This window comes from Apus apus, chromosome 9, assembly GCF_020740795.1.
Source record: "Apus apus isolate bApuApu2 chromosome 9, bApuApu2.pri.cur, whole genome shotgun sequence".
Taxonomy (NCBI): domain Eukaryota; kingdom Metazoa; phylum Chordata; class Aves; order Apodiformes; family Apodidae; genus Apus; species Apus apus.
In genome coordinates this window covers 1,842,307-1,863,910 of record NC_067290.1, presented here as the reverse complement: position 1 = coordinate 1,863,910, position 21,604 = coordinate 1,842,307, and the positions used below count along the sequence as shown (strand labels likewise).

General features: G+C 41.4%; 1 protein-coding gene across 1 annotated transcript in view; it reads right to left on the bottom strand.

Annotated features, from left to right (window-relative positions):
• Positions 1–8,940: 8,940 nt before the first annotated feature.
• Positions 8,941–21,604, bottom strand: part of LOC127388211 (IQ motif and SEC7 domain-containing protein 3-like) — a 165,449-nt gene continuing 152,785 nt past the window's right edge. The window contains exons 4-5 of the mRNA XM_051627480.1: positions 15,537–15,623; positions 8,941–9,311 (exon numbers count right to left, since the gene is read on the bottom strand). Of these exons, the coding sequence (XP_051483440.1) occupies positions 9,245–9,311; positions 15,537–15,623 (154 nt within the window). The 3' untranslated portion in view covers positions 8,941–9,244. The remainder of the gene's footprint in view (positions 9,312–15,536; positions 15,624–21,604) is intronic.

Sequence of the window (21,604 nt, the reverse complement as noted above, 5' to 3'; positions counted from 1 at the left end):
TAAATCTGGAAACACTAACGCTATAGGTAAGGTTTCATGATTGCTGTGAATTAACCAAGTTAGGCTGCTATCCTTTGTGTGACTGCTTCCCCACAGTGTAAGCAGAATCATATCACTTACAGGGAAAAAGCACAGAAGCTTCAGAGACAGAAGGGCACTTTCTGCCCGAGTCCCCATGCCAGTGTGCACCCAGGTACCACAGGCACCTCAATCCTACAAGTATTCTTGCCTGGCATTTGAGATCACTTGACTGAAAAATCACAGAAAACAAAGGCTGTTGAGTAAAACTAAAATGGACATGTAACTTAAAACAAGTGTTTAAATATCACGTGTCCCTTTGCAAGCTATAGTGTTACTACTGTCCTACAACAGCTAGCAACAGCTCAGTGCAAGGACAATGCAGTGAAGTAAAAAATCCAACAACCTACATCAAATTGAATACAAAAATGAACACGCCAAATTAGCCCCATTGCAATTTATCCTAAGAGCAGGGAGTTAGGACTTCATCCTTTAAAATATGAAGAATATTTCTGCTGGGTATATGTCCTTCGTGTGTACTTAAGAACATTATAACTGCAGACAGCTCAAAGTGTAAGCTCTGTAGGCATGGAGCAGTACAGGGCTGCACCACAGAAGTGGTACAGTGACAGACTTTATTCTGCTTTTCACATTGCTTTATAGAATAATCATTTCTCATCCTCAAATCGGCAGGTTTTCAATCCCCAGTTCAGGATGAGTGCTGTGAGAGCAGTTTGCAGCTGAAGTATGCCCCTTGTATGACCACCCGCTGCAGGCACCTCCCTGTAGCTGGCACACTGCAAGTGCTTACATACATACAGAGAAACAAAAGGCTTAAAGAGGAGCCTGGTTCCCTTGTGCAGATCTGCAGGCAGCCTGAGCCACAGCCCGTGCTGCCAGAAGCTCATTTATCATCTACCACCACAAAGCTACTCATTCCTGCAGCTGTCCAGAAACATCAGCATTACAATTTCAGAATCCGTAATGACTTTCAACATACTTCAATACATCCCCTGTAAGTGAACCAATGATTATTTCTCTGCATACCACTCGTGTTTTTCTTTGATTACCTAGCATTTAACAGGAAGCAGCAGACTACAGGAAAGATACTACAGATCAATGTGCATGGCCCCTTTGTTTCCCAGGAAATGTAACAGCATTACACAGGCTGTTGAGTGGATGCAAAGACCTGTGGTCAATGTGGTGCTTCCCTATTGCTCTCTGAAGTTGCATCTATTATATTAATTTCATTATTTCTGAAAAAGAAAATTGACAGAAATATCCACAGAAGCAGAATCAATTATTTAAACTGCAGTGCACCATGTCTGTCAGAGCTGATGATGCTTCTTTTAAACACATAAAAAACCCCTTTTTACCACTACAGAAGCACAGCCAATGTTTTAGGAACTCTGCTCCTTCTGTAGGCTATGAACCTGCAGTACTGAAAATGGGGTTAGATTTATTTTTTAAACTATCATTTTCTGGATGAAAATGCTTACAAATGTAAGTTAAATAACATGCAACTAGCAAACTGCTACAGCATCTGAAAACAAGCCCAGGCAGAGCAATGTCAGCACGTCTGTGGCAGCACAGTAAGAAGGGGTTGCAGTGTCACACTGGAAGCAGGATGGGGAAGCTACAGAGCAGCTTGGCCCACAGAAAGGAAACAGGATTTTTCAGCTAACTGGCAATTCACATCTACCAAATGTGCTGTGCAAATCCAGAGGCCCATTGACTTTGCAGCCCACCTGAGAAGCTGAGACAGGCACTGCCCGGGGCACTGAAGGGAGCCCACAAGCTCCAGCCTCCCCAGAACCAGGGCTGGTTCCAGCAGGGGCAGCCACAGGACCAGAGCTCAGGGTCCTGCCCAGGCCACGTCCTGGTGGCTCCCGCCCAACATTTAGAAAGCCCAGGTTTGGGATGTTATGCAAAGACCAGTGTGTAAGTACCAGATTAAAAATATATATATATTTGCGTGCATCCATCTGCATACATTTCTATAGTACACTATATATAAAAATAGAGTTTACTGTAATACTAACAATTTTCACTATCCTGACTTTTCATAATAAAAGGAGCCAGTTGAAGCCACAACAGGACGACTACCTGCTTTACATCACAGCAGAGTTCACAGGTGATTGCCACAGTTATTCTCAGTTCCCAACAGTATTTACAGTAACACAGGCCAGGGTGCCTTTGTAACCCTGGGAACTAGCCCTGGGAACTCGCCCAGCTCCAGAGCCAAGCAGGGAGCCAGGCTCTGCAGTGCCAGAGGTGCTGACTGCATCTGGATGCAGCTGCACATGGCTGGACACCAACCATACTTGGGGAAACTCCTACACGTGTGTGTGCTTATATGTATATCTACACACAGTAAAGCCCTCAAAACACAAAGAACATGGAAGGAAAATGTCAAAGTACCTAAAAAGAGTAAGCTTTAAACTAATGTTCCCCAGTCTTCAATTATTACCCAAAGACCATTATACCATTTAACTCTTCAGTACCAGAGAATTAAATGAAACAAACAACTGGCAGAAACTTGCACATCTGGCTAGAGCAGGCACCACGTCAGGCCTAGCCTCTGCAGCTGCATCTTTCACCACTCCAACCTTTGGTGGATAAAGCATCTTACATGGAGACTAATAAAAACTGCCTCCCAAATCTTCCAGTTAATGGCTAGGTTACTTGTGGACTTTCTTGAGCTGGACTAAGCTTTGTGGCTGAGACAAATGCCTAATGAAACATGAAAGAAAAGCTCAGGATTCATTTCACCTCATCTGTAATAAAGCGACAGGCTTCCTGCTGCTCCCCTTACACACCTACACCTTTGCCTCCCTTGCTGGCTCTTTGATCATCCTTAAGTCTTTGATGGAAAGTCTTAAAGGAGTTGACAAGGCCTATTACTCAGTTGTTTTCAGTTTCATTTTAAAATGCACTGGCTATTGTCTTGTCTTGAAGTTCTAACCAAGCCATCTGTGCGGAGAACTACTACTGTTCATGGCTTGCATGGAACCCAGTATGTAGTGGCAGCACTAAAATAAAGATATTTTCATTGAGCTCCCCCCAAAAAAAAGGATTTTTTTTTTAAAAAAAACCTTCAATAATAAAATCTGACTGTAAGCCAGAAGACATTGTTTTTGCAGGCTTCTGAAGAGCTAAACACATGTGGAGAACACCTCAATTTCATGCTGAATCCTAGAGGCACCACCAGCAATCTGGTGGCTTCCACAGGCAGCTGACAGCAGCGGGCCCAGCTGAGAGCTCACCCACTAACAAAGAACAAAGCCCAGCAAAATTGCTTTAATCAGACACCTCGTGACCAACAAGCAAACAAACTTGTTTGTCAGAAACATCTGCTACATCTGAGAGACTGAGCAGCGGGCTGGCTGCCCGTTCTATCCAGTGTCAGAATACATGTCACTCCACTAAAAATACTGCTTGTGGGGTTACAAAATAAAAGTATTTAAATAGCATTTCCTGACTGAGATTCATTACCTGTACTACACCAGCCTCTGGCAAAATCTTGTCATAAAATATCAATTACAACTCGTTAAATTCTCCATAAAGATTAATTTCATTAAGGATGAGAGTAAGACAGATTTCAATACTATCTCATTTTCAGGTGTTCAATGCTCCAGTGAGAGGCTAGAAAAAAAATGTGGAGGTGAATGAAACATGACACATTTTCTTTAGGAAAAAATGCTTACATTAATGGGTCATAAACTGGGTTGATTTTATGCATTTGTTCTGTGAGCCAAAAATCACTGAAGGCTAAAGAGCATACAAGTAACATCAACAAAAATAAATAACTCCAATGGATGTGGAAACAACAGCACTTGCTTGAAACACTAGAAAGGGACATATTTTTCATGAAAAGTATCTTGTGTACAAATTTCCCACTTGAATATGGAAATTAAAAAAGAAATGGTGTTCGGTTGTTTGGAATTTAGTAAATACAGATAGTTATTTCCAAATGTTCTAAAGTGTCATCCCCAACTCTAAAGGAAAACCAGCAACAGCCATATTTTACAGAAATGACCAAGGTAAAACATTAATTGCAGATAAAGACATTAGCTGAGCACACAGAAGGCCATACTAAGCAGGATCTTTGAAACCTCCCACCCTTACTGTCTTCTTCATTTGATAGAAGCCACCTTTAATGGGTACCCAAATGTCTGCTATGCACTTACTATGCAATCCAAGCCACGTATAAACACTCTTTCCTTCTGACCCGTTAAGTACTCAGTTATGAAAAATAAAAATAACTTGCTCTGAGTTCCTCCCACCCCCAAGAAGGTCTCCAGAGTCTCTTTAAAGGGTCAGCAACCGAACATCTGTTACCGGGTGGACACTGAATGGCAGCAGGACTGAGTCATTAAAGGTCAACTAGTAGCAAAGAGCAGAAGGCTGAATTTGATCCAGAAATAGCCAGGAAAAACTCTCACTGAACTCATCAGATGTTGTTTCTCCTTGTGGTTTGACTCCATTAGGTTCTGTCTCCTCTTTATCTATCCATTTTTGTCAGGTCATCTGAACTAGTGATCCCTGATCACAGCTAGGAACCAGCCCCTACAAGCCCTGAGTTCCCTACCAGGACTCTTGAGGTAATCCTGCCAGGTACCACAGCCCCTTGAGCTAAACCTGCCAGGTACCACGGCCTCCTTTCAGAAAGGAATACAGTCTCCTTCGCCGAGCAGCAGAGAAGGGGAAGGGGGCAGTAAAAGCTTCTGTTCAGCTGAGTCACGTCCAGCTATTGCTGTTGCAGATGAGTCAAAGCCTCCGTGCAGCTGTGCTTGCTTGGATTCCCCACCCAGAACTGAGCAACTGCTCACCACATTTGGTGAAGTTAGAAGAAAATATGAAACATACCTGAATATGAGAGAAAAAGTTCCTCAAGCCAAATGCCCTGTAAACATAAGTGTAGTACCCTTAGCTGGGTTATTATAACCAATTCAGTAGTAATTCACTATACAGTAGAACAGTAAAACTAAAATTTCTGCTGCTTCAACAGAAACATCTGTTAGTAGTTTAGGAATTGTTTCATGCTTTTAAAAAATATAGTAATTATCTATTTCTTTATTTGAAAACCTACTAGACATCACTCATGGATTAGTTTCTTGCGAAAATCTGCTGGGGCCTAAGAGAAGTATCACTGTGAGCTTGCCTTCTTCTACTCCTTCCTATAGGGCCAGCAGAGATCTGCTGGAAAATACCACATCTATATACCAATAGATACATTGGTGAGCACATGCACCTTCCCTGGAACACAGCCTGAGACAGGCAGAGGCAGGCCAACCTCCCCAGGCAAGCAACGTCTGTATGTTAATAACGATAAAATACAGAAACACATGCATCTTGTCATTCCACATAATCAAAGACTTCTCCATCTCCTGTGTTACTAGCATGGGAAAGTAAAGATAGATGCTTTCCTCCTTTGTTTTCATCTATAGCTTCCTGTACTGGACGGGCCATGTCTGTAATGATGGAGTCAGGGACACAGCTCTGAGCTCTGCCTTGCAGCTCCCTCTAGACACCATCTCAGGAACTACTCGATTACTGTAAAAAAAAAAAAGGACAAATTCTACCACCACTCGCAATCCAGGCAACGATGTAAAGGCAGTAAGTACTTTCACAGAGGCCGGTGTTGATATTCTCGGCTTTACGTTTTCTGAGAACCTGCTGCTCTGGTCGCACACCTGAGGTGCAGCAGGTGCTGCCGTTCTCAGCGGTCAGTTTGGCAAGACATGATGTAACGTGAATGTCATCCCTTCTAAGCTGTGAGTCAGGAGGCTTCAGAGGGGATTGAGGCTTTTCAGGCAATGTTTTCCGAACGTGCATACTGAGCAGCCAAGTCACTACCTCTTGACAATGACCTCTGAGAAGTCACCTCAAATGCTGCTGCCTCCTGATCAGCAGACTCATCCTGCTGCCCGCAGCACCTGCGCACGTGAGGAGCCTCCTTGGCCACCAACTATGTACATAAATCAAATACGTTTTGAATCTTGAGTTGCTTGAAATTGTGGCAATCTGTATTTAATCCCACAGCTGGTGGAAAGGCAAAGGGAAAATATTTGAAGCTTGGTTTCAGTCATGCTTAAGATCTACACCCTACTACATTTTTCAGGGGATTATTTCTTTTCCTCATGTTATACAATATTGTGTTTCACCTTGTGAAGAGTTATTTTTAAGTCTGCTTCGGGAGATGAGTCTGATTTTTTGCAGTTGAACTGGTTTTTGCTCCATCTAGTGGTGCATAAAGACCTATACCATTCCAGCACACGCTGCTCTGAGCTATTTTAATGACTTCCCACCATCAGCTGGGGAGAGGCAATAATACACACACAGAAAATAACAGCAAGTCAGTAGTTGTTCTGCAAAACTGAAGTCTCACCCACCTATTTTAGGCAAAACCACTCAAAATAACGTAAGAGCTGAATATGTTTGCAAAGGAAAACACCACAGTGCAGAAGAAAAGCAAAATAACCTGATCTTACTAGGAGCAAGTGCCAAAAGGAGAAATTCCTTCCCTGAATTCCCCCAAAGCAGCAGCTGTTCTTCAGTCCTTTGCAGGAAGAAATAATGGTCTATAAAAATACGAAAAATGCTATTTGTACTCCACCTTTCCTACTAGAATGCACAATCAGACAGTCTTCATTCTTCACAAAAGCAGTGCAAATTGACCTAGGAATCGGGAGAAAAAGGAAATATTCCCAGTGGTGCCTTTCTCTGTTTTATAATAATGTGCAGCATTTAGGTCAGCTGCTTTTAAATTCTGGTTAACTAAAAGAGAACCCCTACTAGGCTCTAGTGCTAAATCCTGAGATCCACAGCATGTTTTATTTAGCCAGCCATGATTTATTTAAACAGGAAAACATTTACTGCTGCATTTCTGACTTTCACTGCACCAGAGAAGGTCAGCATCTCTATTTGCTCCGAGTAGAGTAAATGCTGTGATTTGATGATACTACAGATACCAACTCCAATGGTTTCAAACGCCAGCAACTTAGAATGACACTTAATTGGAAAACCACTGGATAGAAAGCATCCAATGCTGGCATCCTGCTACAGCTAATAACACTGCTCAGTCTTTGACTTCATTTTCTCCTGAGACGCATCATTAACTGCAGCCAGATTCAGAATCATCAAGTGCTGTCTCTTCAGGGCAAGAGGGCTGCAGCCTTGACTTGGTGGGTTTAATTTATATGTTTAACCACTAGTTTTCTTTGTTTTTCTTTACACAAATATATAAAACATACTTACTAAGAGATTGGACAAATTCTACCCTATGAAAGAGAATAATTACAGTGCTGCAGTTTAGTACACTGAGTAGAGAGAGTTAATTACTGTTTACAGTTAGGAGGGAGATAAGCACATCAAAATATCAGAAACTCCTACTGTTTCTATCTTTGGGAAGCAACTCTGAGAAAAGCAGTAAAAATAAAAAAGCAGTAAAAGAGCAAAATTGTCAACAACATTCAAACATTTCCATGTTCCATCCTGTCCAGTAAACATCAGAGCTGTCCCAGGGATATATCAAACTGCAGTAATCTACTACACAATTTTTGCATACAGAATGTTCAAATTTGACAGTGGGAATGAAAGTATTTCATATATATTGTAACGCCAAGTGATTAAGAAACACATGAAACTAAGGAACATTCAATAGCAAATAACAGAAGCAGCCATATATTGTTCACAGTCTGCAGATGGAAAAAGGACCAACTGCTACAAAATCATGAAGACAGATTAGCCTCCCACAAGCAAATTCTTCCTTAGGCCTTGGACACTTCACAACTATACTTCAGGCAAGCACAGGAAAACATTTAACAGGAAGGATAATATTGGTACAATGCTAAGAAACATCAGATCAAATCTAACTGAAAAGCAAATAATCTGTATTCTCTTCTTCATACACATTCCTTCAGTGTCATAAAAAAGCACACTGCACAGGATGAGAAAGAGCCTTATGCTACCTTCACAGTTCTTCCCTTCTTGATCTTGATGACTGCATTTTTATCCCTTCCTCAAAGCCACATATAACTACAAATAAATATCAGATTTTCAACCTACACCCAAACACCTTTGCCTTTCACATGAGCTCCAGACAGTTTGGATTAATAATTTCACATAAGAAAGCAATAACAAGCCTTTCCCCCCCCCACGATTCAGCTTTTCCTTCTTGCTAGCTTCAGGCTAGTAAATGCCACTTGACAGCAATTCTGTTTCCTGGTATTCCTCTTCTTTATCTGCTTAGGCTGTTTAAGTTTGGGAGATCCAACCAGCAGAAATGCTCTGGTTATTATAGAGCCACAAGACGTGTCTGGAAACACGTAATCAACAAAGCGCCTTTTGGGCAATAGTAACTTGGACTCTTTTCTCTACACTCATGGACACATTCACATTCATCTGGTTGCAGTTACAGGGCTGTTCAATTACAAGCTCGTTCCTTTAATCACAGCCTTGTGCACAGCTTAGAGAAAAATATTTTCATTGATTAGTAACAGAAGTACATGAGTAACGATTTTGCACTTTTGCTAATATTTACTACAAGACTTTCACAAACACACGCAAACAAAATTAGAAGACAAATCTGAAAGAAGCTCAGAAATATAATCACTCATAGCTAGAATATCTGCTCTAAGAACATGAGTGTGCTGGTTCCTCAGAATAATCAAAGAGCAAAGGAAGAACAGGTAACCTCTACATTGTAATGTTCATAAAACGTCACGTTGGTGTTTGCCCAACCTTGAAACAAGTTTCTAGGACAGTTAGCAGGAAAAACTGCCTAATACAGACTAGAATAAACAGCTCCCCTCCCAGCCCATATCCTCAACATTTGGGGGAGAAGAAATGACATTAGTTTGTACCCTTCATGCCACATGACCATGTACATACAGTAACAAAACTCACAGTACACTTAAAGACTTATGGTACTGTTTATTTTAGTTCAAAATAAACTGTGCATTTTAAGTATTTGTTTACAGTTTGCTTGTGTTTTCAACACTAGACAGAAGGGAGAGAGCTGTAGAAAAGCATAGAGAGGATATTACCAAGCATCGGTGGCAAAACGCTATGGCTGTGCCATTCTGAGCAACTCAGACTTGACATGAATCAGATTCCTAGGGTATCCATGCAAGTGTCGGTCCCATACACACCAGAAAGAGAGGAGAGATGGACTATACAGATGTTGCACTGACTGCACAGTTAGCAACCCCGAGCTTCTCTGTTATCTTGAAGATGGACTACTAGACCCCGAAGGTGGACAGCAGAACTGGTGCAGAACATTATCTTCCCTGCCAAGGAAGAGGGGGGTAAGAAAGGAAAAAAAAAAAGACAGAGGAACAGAATCACAGGGAACAGCATTAGGAACATGAAGCTCGAGATTTGTTTGGTTTTGTTTTAATATCCACAAATAGCTTAACTTGTTTGTAAGTACCATCCAATTAACCCATTCCAACCTCAGACAGGACTTTCAACACAATAAAGAACAACCAAATGAGCCCAGGCCAACACTTAAAAGAGTTAAAAGCTGAGGCAAAAGCTGTTTTGAAAGGGCCATTTCTGTTCTTCCCCCATAAGAAAAATCAAATTAAGTAGTCATATAGATACCCAGCCTAACGTGGCCATGGCTCCTTCCTTTTTAATGAGTTTAAAAGAAACTCTCCACAGGCATTTTCACTGCCCATATTATACTGAAAACGCAGAACACAAATGCATCCCCCTTCTGCTGGTGATTTACATACAGAAATATTGATGATTCACAGATCTGCTCTTTACTTCTCCCCCCACCCTCTTTTAAAGTAGAAGGAAGAATCGTGTTTCCATGCAGACTTGCCAGCATCATGAATGGTGCTACAAAGCAGAAGGCACAAAGGCTCTCAAAAGCAGCAGTTTGGAATACCTACATCTGTAATGCTATAATGTGCTGTATGGCAGGTGGAGGAAGGGATGCTGGCTTGGCAGGAAGCTTGTACGAGGTCGCTTCTTTATCAGTAACACAACCACGAGTGGTCACTTCCTTTAAACTAAATAACAAGCTGAAGAGGAGGATGGAAAGGAACACAATGAAGGGAGAAAACACAAGAAAATCCAAAAACAAATAGTAAAGATAAGGATATTCTTCCAACTCCTGATTGTTTTCAAACAGTTTGCTGTGCATAAACACAATCACTGTTTCTGCATTGCTAGATCACATAGGCATCAAGTGGAAAAGTACAAGTATTACTATAATTATGCCAGCTTTGCCATAGGGTTGGAACACAGATGCCTTATATAATCCTCTGAACCTCAGACTGACTTAGCACAGAGTGTATGACTTGGTCAGAGTCTGGATCTGGTTTGCTTTGCTCATCTGCATCTGGCATCTTTGTTGACTGTGCTGGCTGGCCTGAGCTATGCTGCTTTCTCTCCTTTGCTTAGCTGGGAAAAATATTGTCAGGCTTTTAAATCTCTGCATACTATAAAGAGAGGCAACAGTGCTTAAAGGTGCTAAGCTACATAGCTAGGCAATTGCTATTGCTTCCATCCAACGTTATTTTTGGTAGAAAACTGCAGTAAGTAGTCATATGAATAGTAAAAGGCTCCTGAAGTGCAGCTGCTGCAGCTACAGCTTCCCTTGTGACTGACCATTGAATGGGCAACTGCCACAGGCCTGAGGATCTCTGCACAGAGTGGGATGTCTTTATAGATACCTGTATGAAGGACATATTGAAATATTGGCTGTGTGCTTAAGCCTGAGAAACAGCAGAGGACTCATCAGCCAAAAGAGTAAACTGAGAATCAAATTTATCACTCAATAGATGTTTTTCACTTCCAGGAATCTAAGCAAAAAGTTCCCAGTTTTCCTTGACTGGGCCTAATTTGCAAGAGTTCCCAGAGTGCTCTCAAAAAAAACTTGTGAAAAACCAAACCACTCTAACACAATATAGAAGCATCTCTTAGCCAGACATCATTGCACATTAAGCCTCTGTGTTAACCAGTTATGGTAACAAATAGCTACAATGCCTACCAGTGGCTCAGACAAAAAGAAATAGCACAACCAATCCTTCTATCATCTTCCATACAGTGGTTTGTTGCATGAAAGCCAACATTACCTGGTGAAACAAAGATTCCACATTAAAATTTCACATAAGAACAGTATTTTCAGAATAATGTTTTTACCTCCCAGAGGTGCTGATTAAACATTAAGCAGGTAGAGACTGCAAGAAAATGATGGGATTTCTTTGGTACTATAACATCCTTTGCATTATCTTTTTGTTTTCACAGGTATCACTGGGGAAAAAAGAAAAAAGAAAAGAAAAATCTCTAGCTTCAAGAGTTTGAAAATGGTCTTTGGACATGATAAGGGCATCTAATTTAATATGAGAAGGATGGAAGGTTAATAAGATGGAGAAAGAGATTAGTGACAGCCAACATTTCATGCAAATCAGAACAAGGAAATCATAATTATGAATAAACACATCAGATGAAAAGATGCTTCAACAGTAGCAGTAAGCAAACCTGTCCAGAGTTCTATCTATCAGCCTACCCACATCTACACAAAGAACACAGATATGAGTGAGACACTATATTCCCAAGCATGGGCACTCTCCTACATTCTCCCTTCCTATGGGGAGCCCTGCCTGCTTTAACACTCCCCACAGAAGCCTGAGGAGCTGCCAGCTACAGCAGCATTAGGGCAACAGGCTACTAAAAACATAGCAAAACCAAACAAAACCTCCCCCCTCATTTCAGCAGAGTAGGAAACCTTCCCCAGGGGTGGGCAGGTGAACTGTCCTCAGACTGTAAATGAAGCCTGTAGGTGCAGGAGCAGTGTAAGCACCTGGGCAACCTGAGGTTCAGGTGACACACTCCCAAGTGGGCAGGGGCACAGGGTGTGCCTGTGGCTCGAAGGGAGGCAGCACCCACCCCCACCCCCTGAGCTGCTGACTGAAGGCTGTTTACACAGATGAATTTAGAGAAATGCTGGGAACAGACAGTTCCTCAAACAAGAGGGAGATACGATTAAATTTGCTTTCCCTGACTGCCCTTCTGTGTCTGGGCTGTGCTTTGCACAAGCTGCAGCTGCAAGGCCACTGAGAGAATGGCCTTACCAAGGACAAGGCTCAGCAGCTGAAGTAACAAGACTGCAAGGATCCAGGCCCTTTTGGAAGCCTCTCCAGGACCCACCACCACCTCCTTCACTTTGTTCTTCACACTAGCCGTTAAAACCTGTATTTAAATGATCACTAACAAATACAGAGCACTTAATGGAATCTGTAGCTTAGAACTGGAGCACATTGTTTTTAAAGCTCTACTCTGGAAGGCAGGAAGGGAAGGGGAGTCAAAGAAACAAAGCTACAGACATTACTGGTTTTCCAGTAATTTTGCTTTGTTTTTAATTTCCAAACAAAAATAAATTGAAAAGAGCAAACACAGGAGGCATATGGGCTGACTGGAACACAGACAAATAACTAGCTGGAAGTACATTATCTATTAGGCTTCCTAAGACTCTTCTTCTAATAGAGGAATGCCACATAACTTCTATTATTTCTGTCTATTTTGAACATTGTAAAACGAGCAAGCAAGGGAATACTGCAATAGCTGCAGTTATTAAAAATGCATTATTTCCCTATTAACAATTCAAAACAGATGCCAAATATCGTCTTGACTAGAAATAAAACTGCTGGAGTGAATAAAACATCCAGCAATTAGCTAACAGCAAACCAGAGATGCTCCAGATTTCACTGTAGTGCATTCATTAATTGCTTCTTTCAGAGCAAATTTCATTTTTAATTCTGGGCTACAAAATTAATCCCTCTGTGTATTTTCTAAATAAAGCCTCAAAAACAAAGTTAGAGTGAAGCATCCATTTGTGTTAGTTTATTTTCTAAGGATTTCTATTTATAAGTTGATAAATGGGAAGACTAAAAGCTAAATTTAATACTATTAAATGTATGTGGAAATTTTAAAGCCCAGTCTTGCTAGTGTTCCAGCTTTTCATTCACAGCAATAGGATTCCCACGTACAGTCACTACACAAACAGGTGCATAATTTGTACCTAAGAGCTTACAGATACAGTGGTACCTATTTGCAAAATTCAGTTTGGCTACAACAGCTTCAGAAATTTAACTTATGGGTAAAAGAAATGAACTCCTGACATGAGGAAGACAGCCTGGCTGTAACACACCACCACATTTCTGTGTAGGATGCTGCCTGGGATGGATCTAACATCACTGTACAATTTAAAACTAAACTCTACAGAACACTCTTGAAGCTCTTTTTGCCTTCCCAAGCACAGAGTGCTTCTGGATCAGAGGGTGAATTGTTTTAGAAGGGAGTCCTGGAGCTACCATAGTCCCGTACCCTGCTCAAGGCAGGGCTAACTATATCAAGTTGCTCAGGGCTGTGTCCAGTTGAACAAACTATTGCTGAAGATGGAGATAACCACCTCCTCTCCTGGCCTCTGGGCCTGTTTTTAACCATGATCACAGTAAAACTCCCCTCTCTCCCCTGCCTTGTATCAACTTGGAGTTTTCCTTACTGCATTCTGGTTTTGTTGCCTCTTGTCCTATCTGGTCCTAGCAGAGGCTGGCACCACCTTTTCCACCCTTTCCTATTAAGGAGTTGAAGACAGCACCAGCCCTAAGACTTCTCCAGGCTGAACAGCCCCTGTTCTCTCAGCCTCTCCTCACTTCTCCTGTGCTCTGGCCCCCAGACACCTTGATGGCCCTTTGCTGGACTTGCTCCAGCACCCTGATGCCTTTCAAAATGCCCGAGACTCCAGAGGAGGTTTGACAAGTGGTGACAGAAGGGAAGGAAGTGCCTCCCTCATCCTGCTGGCCGCTCCTGCTCACACAGCCCTGTGTGTGGCTGCCTTTGCCACCACAGACCACTCTGCTGGCTCATCAGCACCTTTTGCAAAAGCTCCTCTTCCACCCTGCTAACTTGTGTGTTGAGCCAAGGGCAAGAGTTAAGAGGAGAACAAGGCCACATCTAATCCCTGGACTCCCTTCTCTAATCCCTCGTAACAAAAATGAAGGTCAGCAGAGGTCATGTGCTGCTGGTAGACCTAGGCTGGTTAGCCAGGAAAGGGGGTGAGAGTGAGATGTAGAGCACGAAGTTTCCTGGCAGCCAGTGATGACCCATGGATTGCTTTGTTACCATTAGGTGACTGGGCAACACCACTGGACCAGGACCTGCTGGGAGACCCCACAGCTCCACTGATTCTAGCTGAGTTATGGCTATGTACCCACAGGTGGAGAGTGTGAGACCTAAACTTCCTTGAGAGCAAACAAGGTCAGTGATGAGTTCCTTCCCACACCCTGATCCTTCAACAGAAGCTGAAGGTGTACAGCATGTTTGGCCATTATCCAAATCTCTACATTGTTTTAAACATTAGCACTCTGAAGATACTGGAGCAAGATAGTGAAACATTCAAGAAACAAGTAGTTTTCCCATCAAAATCCCTATTGAAAGATTTCTAACAAGTCCTTAAACCATTATAAACTAAGGACAAAGGAAAAAGAAAACCCTCATTAAAACCAAGTGGGGATTCTAATAGTGTTCAGGCCCTGCTCCTCACTGAAGGAACACAAAGCTGTCTCACAACTCAACTATGGATTCACTGCCACCAAATAAAACTAAGAGCTCTGATGGGAGAAAAAAACCCAAACATATAAACAAATGCTGCAATGTAAAACAACAGGATGAATCCAAACATGCATGGTTCAAGATAACTAAGAGATGGAAGATTCAAATCAGAAATATGTGTATGCATTTACAGATTTAGGATTCATTGTTTTTGTCTTTCCTTATTACAAGTGCAAGGTGATTGGATCATCAGGCTTCCAATGTTTTTGATATTAATATTATTCATGAGCTGGCAATTATCACTAAGTTAATCATTAATAGCAAAAGTAAAAATTAAATACATTTTTAATGACATGCACAATTTATTAACAGTTTTCATATTTCTAATTATTTAGATTAGCTGTCCTTTGATGCTTCTATGAGATGGAAAACTTGTATTTTTTATATATTCAGGGCAAACTCTTCTTGGCATCGAGGGTCTGCATCTGTTTAATGCCCCCTTGCCTCCCTGGAAATCAAAAGGTGATGCTGAGCCTTTTGCAGGTCCATGCCTTTAACCTTCAGAGTGCCACAATACCTGGCTTACCCCACATACTGCCATGAAATATTTAGGGGTTACAAAAAAGTGTTGCTCAGAACACCAATATCCTACATAAAACATTTCAACATGTTTGATATGTGAGAACTAAACCTCCAAGCAGCTTCCAGCTACCCAAGTCTAGGGGGATGTGCCACTTACAGCACATGAAACTCATTGTATTGTACAATCCAAGAGTGCCTAAGAGAACAGAACTACCCTTTGAGATGTTAAAAAGGTATTATATGTTTTTCTAATACTATTCTTTTTTTCTTTTAATACTCAAACTACTATGCCTTCTCCTATGTCAAATCGTAACATTAGATCTCTCTTCAAAAATAAGAAGTGGGTGGACCATATCTACTCTTACCTGTACTCTGAGTGTGTGGCAGGGACAGCTAGCTGGGAATGGTACAATGGAGCTGGACAGCAAAACTGGTGCAGAGTATGTAAAGACCTACGACACAAGGAAAAACACAGAGTCAAAACACCAAGTGTTTAGGAAGGGGCTTTTGAGGGAAAAGCAGGTGCTGAGAGGTATATTTGAAACTCATGAGAACTTTGAATGAAATTTGATGTACAGCTGTCAATTCTGAATCCCAGGAAATAAAGAGGGAAATAGTCCCCTGGCTTAAAAATACACATCAAGAATGACAATGATGAACTGTTGCAGTGAAGAATTCAAGTTTTGTTGCAAGATTAAGATGAAATGCCAATTTAAGAGTTTGCTTTTGCCCTGCCAGAGGCAAAAGCTAAACACTGCAGGTTAAAATTCCTATGGAAATGAAGTTGCATGTTACTCTGCACCAGTCAAGCTGTTTCCTTGCTAATGGAATTACACACAGAGTGCTTAAACATGGGGAGCAGTAATGCGATGAATATGGACGTAGCTTTCTTCAGGCCCAGCAGTTATAAACACATTGCAACATGGCACTTACAAATCTGAAAGAATCTTAAATTTCAGCCAAGTTTTAAACAGCATCCTGAATTGTGCAGTACTGATTCCACCGCTGCCATTTGTTCAAAGCGGGGAAAAACGAAAAAAGCTTTACAACACAAAAATAGAGTCTGCACCCCAGATAATGGTGTTTGTATTGTTTCATTACAACTCAATTTCTAAAGAAGACAAGGTACTGCCTCTGAAGTAAAGCTTAGAAAATCTTTAAGCAACACATAGTTCACTTCTCAGCATTTTTTATGTTAGTGCCAGGAAACATTAAACAAGGTTTTGCACACTAAGGACTCCATGATAAACCCATCTAATCAAATTTCTTAAGACACAGCATTCTTCCAGGAAATCATACAACAAATTCCTAGCTCTCACAGTGTGCACACATGGAAGAATTAGCCATGACACTGAAAATTCTCATCTACCTTTTAAGCATCCAAACTGACTACTAAATAGAGAATGTGTGTATGGGTACCTACATGCACCTGCCTCCCCTCCCCCATCTTCTACTTGGACCTTGACAAAGGTTTCAGAAAATCAATTTTGATTCATCTGCACCCCTGAGGCTTAAAGTGAATCCTGTGAGGTCACTTTCTTATAAGATCAAACAGAGTGGTTAAGCAAAAGAGTCAGCCTTTGTTCAGAAAGGAGTCGGTTACTAAGCCTTTTTTAAAAAAAAAACCACCACAAGGTCAGCCTGTTCTGATTTCTGTTGCCAACAGTGTGTCAGCAACTGCACAGCCAAGATGAGCTGGATTTGCTGCTTAAAGATACCAACTGATGGTAACTCTGATAGAGTACTGGAGCTTTAGAAAGGGAAGTGCAACACAGCTCAGTCAGGAGGCAGCCTGCCATCGTGGGACATACCCTGCTAATGCCTCCTGGTGCACAGTTACTAATTGGTGGCACCTTCAAACCACCTGGAAAGATGACCAGAACAATTCTAAAGAGGGACAAGGTAGTTACTGAAAATATTGATGGGCCAGGACAAAAGCAGTTAGAACACACAAAAGCTGTATATTCTGACCAGGAGAAAACACAGCGTGTTCACACAAGCAGCTCCAGACAAGGCAGAGAAGCAGGGCAGGACACCAGCAGCGTGCATTGCACCATGTCTCACGCCGGGTGGGGAAACCGATCGCACTGACGAAACCGCTGCCTCCTGCTTTGTCAGTACCTGGTTTGCTTCAGTAAAAGCAAAAGGAGGAAATTAGTAGGAGGATGTCCCTGATTCCCTTCCCACCAGCCTCTTCTTCCATACAGATCTTTCTGCTCTCATCAGTATGTACTTCTTTCTTCAGAGAATAATCCAGTAAATATGTGAAAGGACCTCTGAATTCAGTTATGCCCAAAGGATTTTGAACAGAGCTTGCTCCTGGCTAGTCCAAAAAGAATCTGCCCACAAGGCTCCATAATCTGTCCTACTCCATTTTCCTAGGTTCCAAACGAATCCAAACAATGAAGAAGAAAGTTCTCCCTATAATCTCAGTTTGCTCATCTGCAGTTAAGACTCACCTATCACACGAGATTGCTTAGGAGCTCAACTGCTTTGAGCTTCTTTTTGAAGTGGAGTAGAAATGTGAAAGTGCAGTCACCCTGAGAGCAAATAAGTGCCAAAGGTTTAGTCAAGTAGTAACTACACTGGCACTCTGTCTGTCTTAGGAGGGGGCATGGAGTAGATCAAAAGGGTGAGTGTTCAGTGCAGGTGTAGTTAAATTGCCACATAGTACTCCTGTGTCCCAACAGAAATATCTCAGATGTCAAAGATGTAAACTCAACAGATTAAGTTAGGTTTCAGCCATTTCTTAAGGTGTTTGAAGGTTGGCTCTTTGTCCTGCTAGTTATAGAAGCAAACATGAGGTTTGGAGTTTGGCCCAAATTTTAAAATTCAGGGATATCATGACCAGTGTTTTGGTTCTGTCGTTCCCACTGACTGATGCCTAATCTGCCAGAGAAAAGACGAGGCTCAGGCTTTATAACTTCAGTCACAGCACATGAATTTCACCCAAAGCAAATACACCTTCTGCTGGCACAATCTAGAGTGGCATTTTGTGCCTTCAGCCACCTGCTAAACCAGTACTCCCATTCATTTACTCCTCTGGAACACAGCAGAAAAAGTTCAAGATTCAAACACCTTTTTAATGTGAGGAGTTTTTGTTGGTTGGTTTGGTTGTGGTTTGGGGTGGTTTTTTGATGTTTTTGTTTGTTTGTCATGTGTGGGTGGTGTTTGGTTGTTGTTTTTTTTTTTCCCAAGTCTATAGCTAGATTTTTCAATCAGCCTTCAACACAAGTTGTGAACACAGAATTGATTTGCTCAGCCATAACACCTAAAGACATCAGAAGAATATATTTAAATTATTCAGAGGAGAAGTAATCACTTCCCCCGCTCACAGTATCATAGATGATTGGCCCTTTTGAGTTTAGTTTCTACATCTCTCTGTGGTCTTCAAAAGCTGATTTAAGATTGTAAATAGAACACAGCTACTTCAGTACTGACACAGCACTGACAATAAACCACTGAATGCTCCTTCTGGTAATTTCAGCCTCTGAAACCTCCCTGCAACACCACAGTGGACATGGAAGCTCTGCAATTTCCTGCTTCCAGGCTAAGTAACTTCCAGCTCTCTCCAAGTACTCACAGACAGGTAACCACTTCTCAGTTTTTAAAGAAAGTTCTTTTGAGAACAGACCAGTCACACAGTAAAAACAACACCAAATCTAATCACATCTTGAAATCACATCTCTTTTAGGACATCATCATCATGAGAAAAAAACAGCTAAGAAGTAAGTATGCAGACCCCAAGTAGGTTTAACTGTTCCTGTCATTTCTGCATAAATTCCACTACATTTGCCATTAAGAACCACTCACTTCAAAAACACTTTCATACCCATCAGAGAACAGAAATTATCATGCTTTCAGTACTCGAGTCTTGCTTAGATGTACAAAGAAACTGGTTACTGAACAAGGCATAAAGCCACCGCTTTCTTTTTACTTTTCTCTTACAATCACCAACAAGACTCCCAAAGTCAGCAGACAATTTTCTCAGTAGTGGTTTGAAAACAACCTGGGAGAACAGAGTATCAGGCCATTAAGTTGGAATTACTTTTCCTCTAACAGGCTGCTCTCTTACTGTTTTCAAAACATCCTCTTAGTAGGCTGGTGAGTAGCAAGCACCACATCAATCCAGCCAAATGTTGACAGCCTGGAGAAAGTTTGTACTCCTGACTCTGAACAGCACATGGTATTTACTACAAGGTACGACATCCAGATCTTTTTTATTTTGCTTCTGCTTCATTTGAATCAGGTGGAAACCTGAATGTAGGTTGACAGCACTATTCAATGTGTTCTAGAACTTCTTCCTAACAAGATTATCAGCTTTCAAACAGAAGAGACTGAGAGGCTGTTGTCTCATGGATACTCAGTACAAGTGTATTGGCACAGGACTGGTCTTTCTCTAAACTTAATGATGTGGCTGATGACAGGAGTCTAAATGTGCTTGTTCATCCTAACTCTGCATTTTTCTACAGCCACATTACTCCCCTTCTTTATGTGGAATGCCAATCTGTTCACCTCCATCTGCCAGTATTCTTCCTTATTTTTCTGGTACTTTTTTCCATGAGGTGCTATATTCAAAAGAGCATGTGCAAATGCTAGGACAAATTCATAGCAGCATAGTCTCCTCTGCTGCCTGGTACTCTACACCTGGTGCTACTTAACACATCCCCTTCTTTAGATTAGCACCAGTGCCAGACCAGTTCATCCTCCACATAAACCTCTTCACTGCAATGTCATCCAAGGTACCAGACAATGATGTGTTTGACTGGATTCATGCCTAAAGCTAACAAAAGGAACACTTCCTTTTCTCAGCACTTTATCCTGATGAAGAACAACATTAATTTAGGAGTTCAACATTTTCTTTCCTGCTGCAATCCAGAGCTATGGCTGCAGCTGAGAATAGATAAGATTATAGTTAAAAACTAGTGAAGTCATTCCTGTTCTCTTTTAATATATCTAACCATTTCTGTAATGAGAAATAAAACCTGAAATATACTCAAACTGGCCTCCAAATAGGTGGTAAACAATGAAAGTCACAATACAGACTGATACTCACTCCAGTTTGCTTATTAACTTGTTTAATATTAATATACTAGAAAGGCTTTCAGAATCAGCACAGTGACTGAACCCAGAAGACAACTTGCTGTTTAGAAACTCACCCCAGTAGAGAAAACAGCAGATAGCTTTACATGGCAACTCAGATAAGCTCCTCATAATCCAGGGTTGATTGTAGTTGTGGGTGGACATGTCCACTAAGAGCTGATGTAGCAGATGACTCATTCACATTTGCAAGGACAAATGCCTACTGTTTTGACATCAAAGATATTCCTTTCACTACTCAGATCTTCACCCCAAATACACAGGACAGCATGATTTTAGCTTTTGAAGTAGCACTGAAAAGACTTCCCTTTTTTTTCCATCTGATTCACCCCACTTCATGTGCAGTGGTGGCTGTGGTGGCATACAGCAAATACTAGGTTTCTTCCAGTGTGCTTATAAATTACAGTATTTTCTCCACACAGTTTTTTAAAATGGCAACTATACTAAATTAAAGGCTGTTATTGCTTTTATGGTTGCATATGTACAAACCTGACAGTTCACACCTACTCATCACACACACTACAGAAGACTACAATGAAGACCTTTTTTCCTGTAATTTCCTTTCAACAAGATGGTTTCTGTACACAGCCTCTTGGACACCAACTCACGGAAAGGTAACAGGACAACTCATGGCAAACAAACATCAGTATCATTACCTTGCATGGTAGTCTGAGAGTCAAGAAAACCACCCCGATAACAAAATGTGGCACAACCATTTGTTCTAGACCTGCTATGTTGGCATCTCCCTCCGTCTCCCCTCCCATGCAGCAGCCATACAAGCTAGTGAAAAGCATGATAGGGTTTTTCTGTAATAAAAATCAGAGATAGTTTCACTTAGATATCAAGGATGCTCCATAAAACTTGCAGTTCTAAGAGGTCAGCACACGTAGACTAGAGAACAGACCACTGAATTCTGCTCAAGAATACAGAAGCTGGCTGTCATTAAAATCATTAAATATCAGTATCTGTAGACGTTGCAGTAAGAATGCAAACTGATAAGTCCTTGTTTTGAATACTACTACCCTTTATGCATTTCCCACTCAGCTATCCACGGCTGGATTTCTCAAGAGAATGATCAGAGACACTTTCACTAACCTCTCCTCCATTCAAAGGGCCTTCAAATGATTGCCATCTCATGGGAGAATAAACCCAGCACTGTCACAGCATACCAAACAAGGAACATCAGTTATTTGTGTCCCATCCTAGAACACAAGGCTTTTTAACATTATAGAGAATTATTTTTAAAATAAAGAATATAAACTTTTTTTGTTTCATGCAAATGAAATACCAGCCTACACAAACAGGCAAGGGGTGATTCTTTTGCATCCCAGCC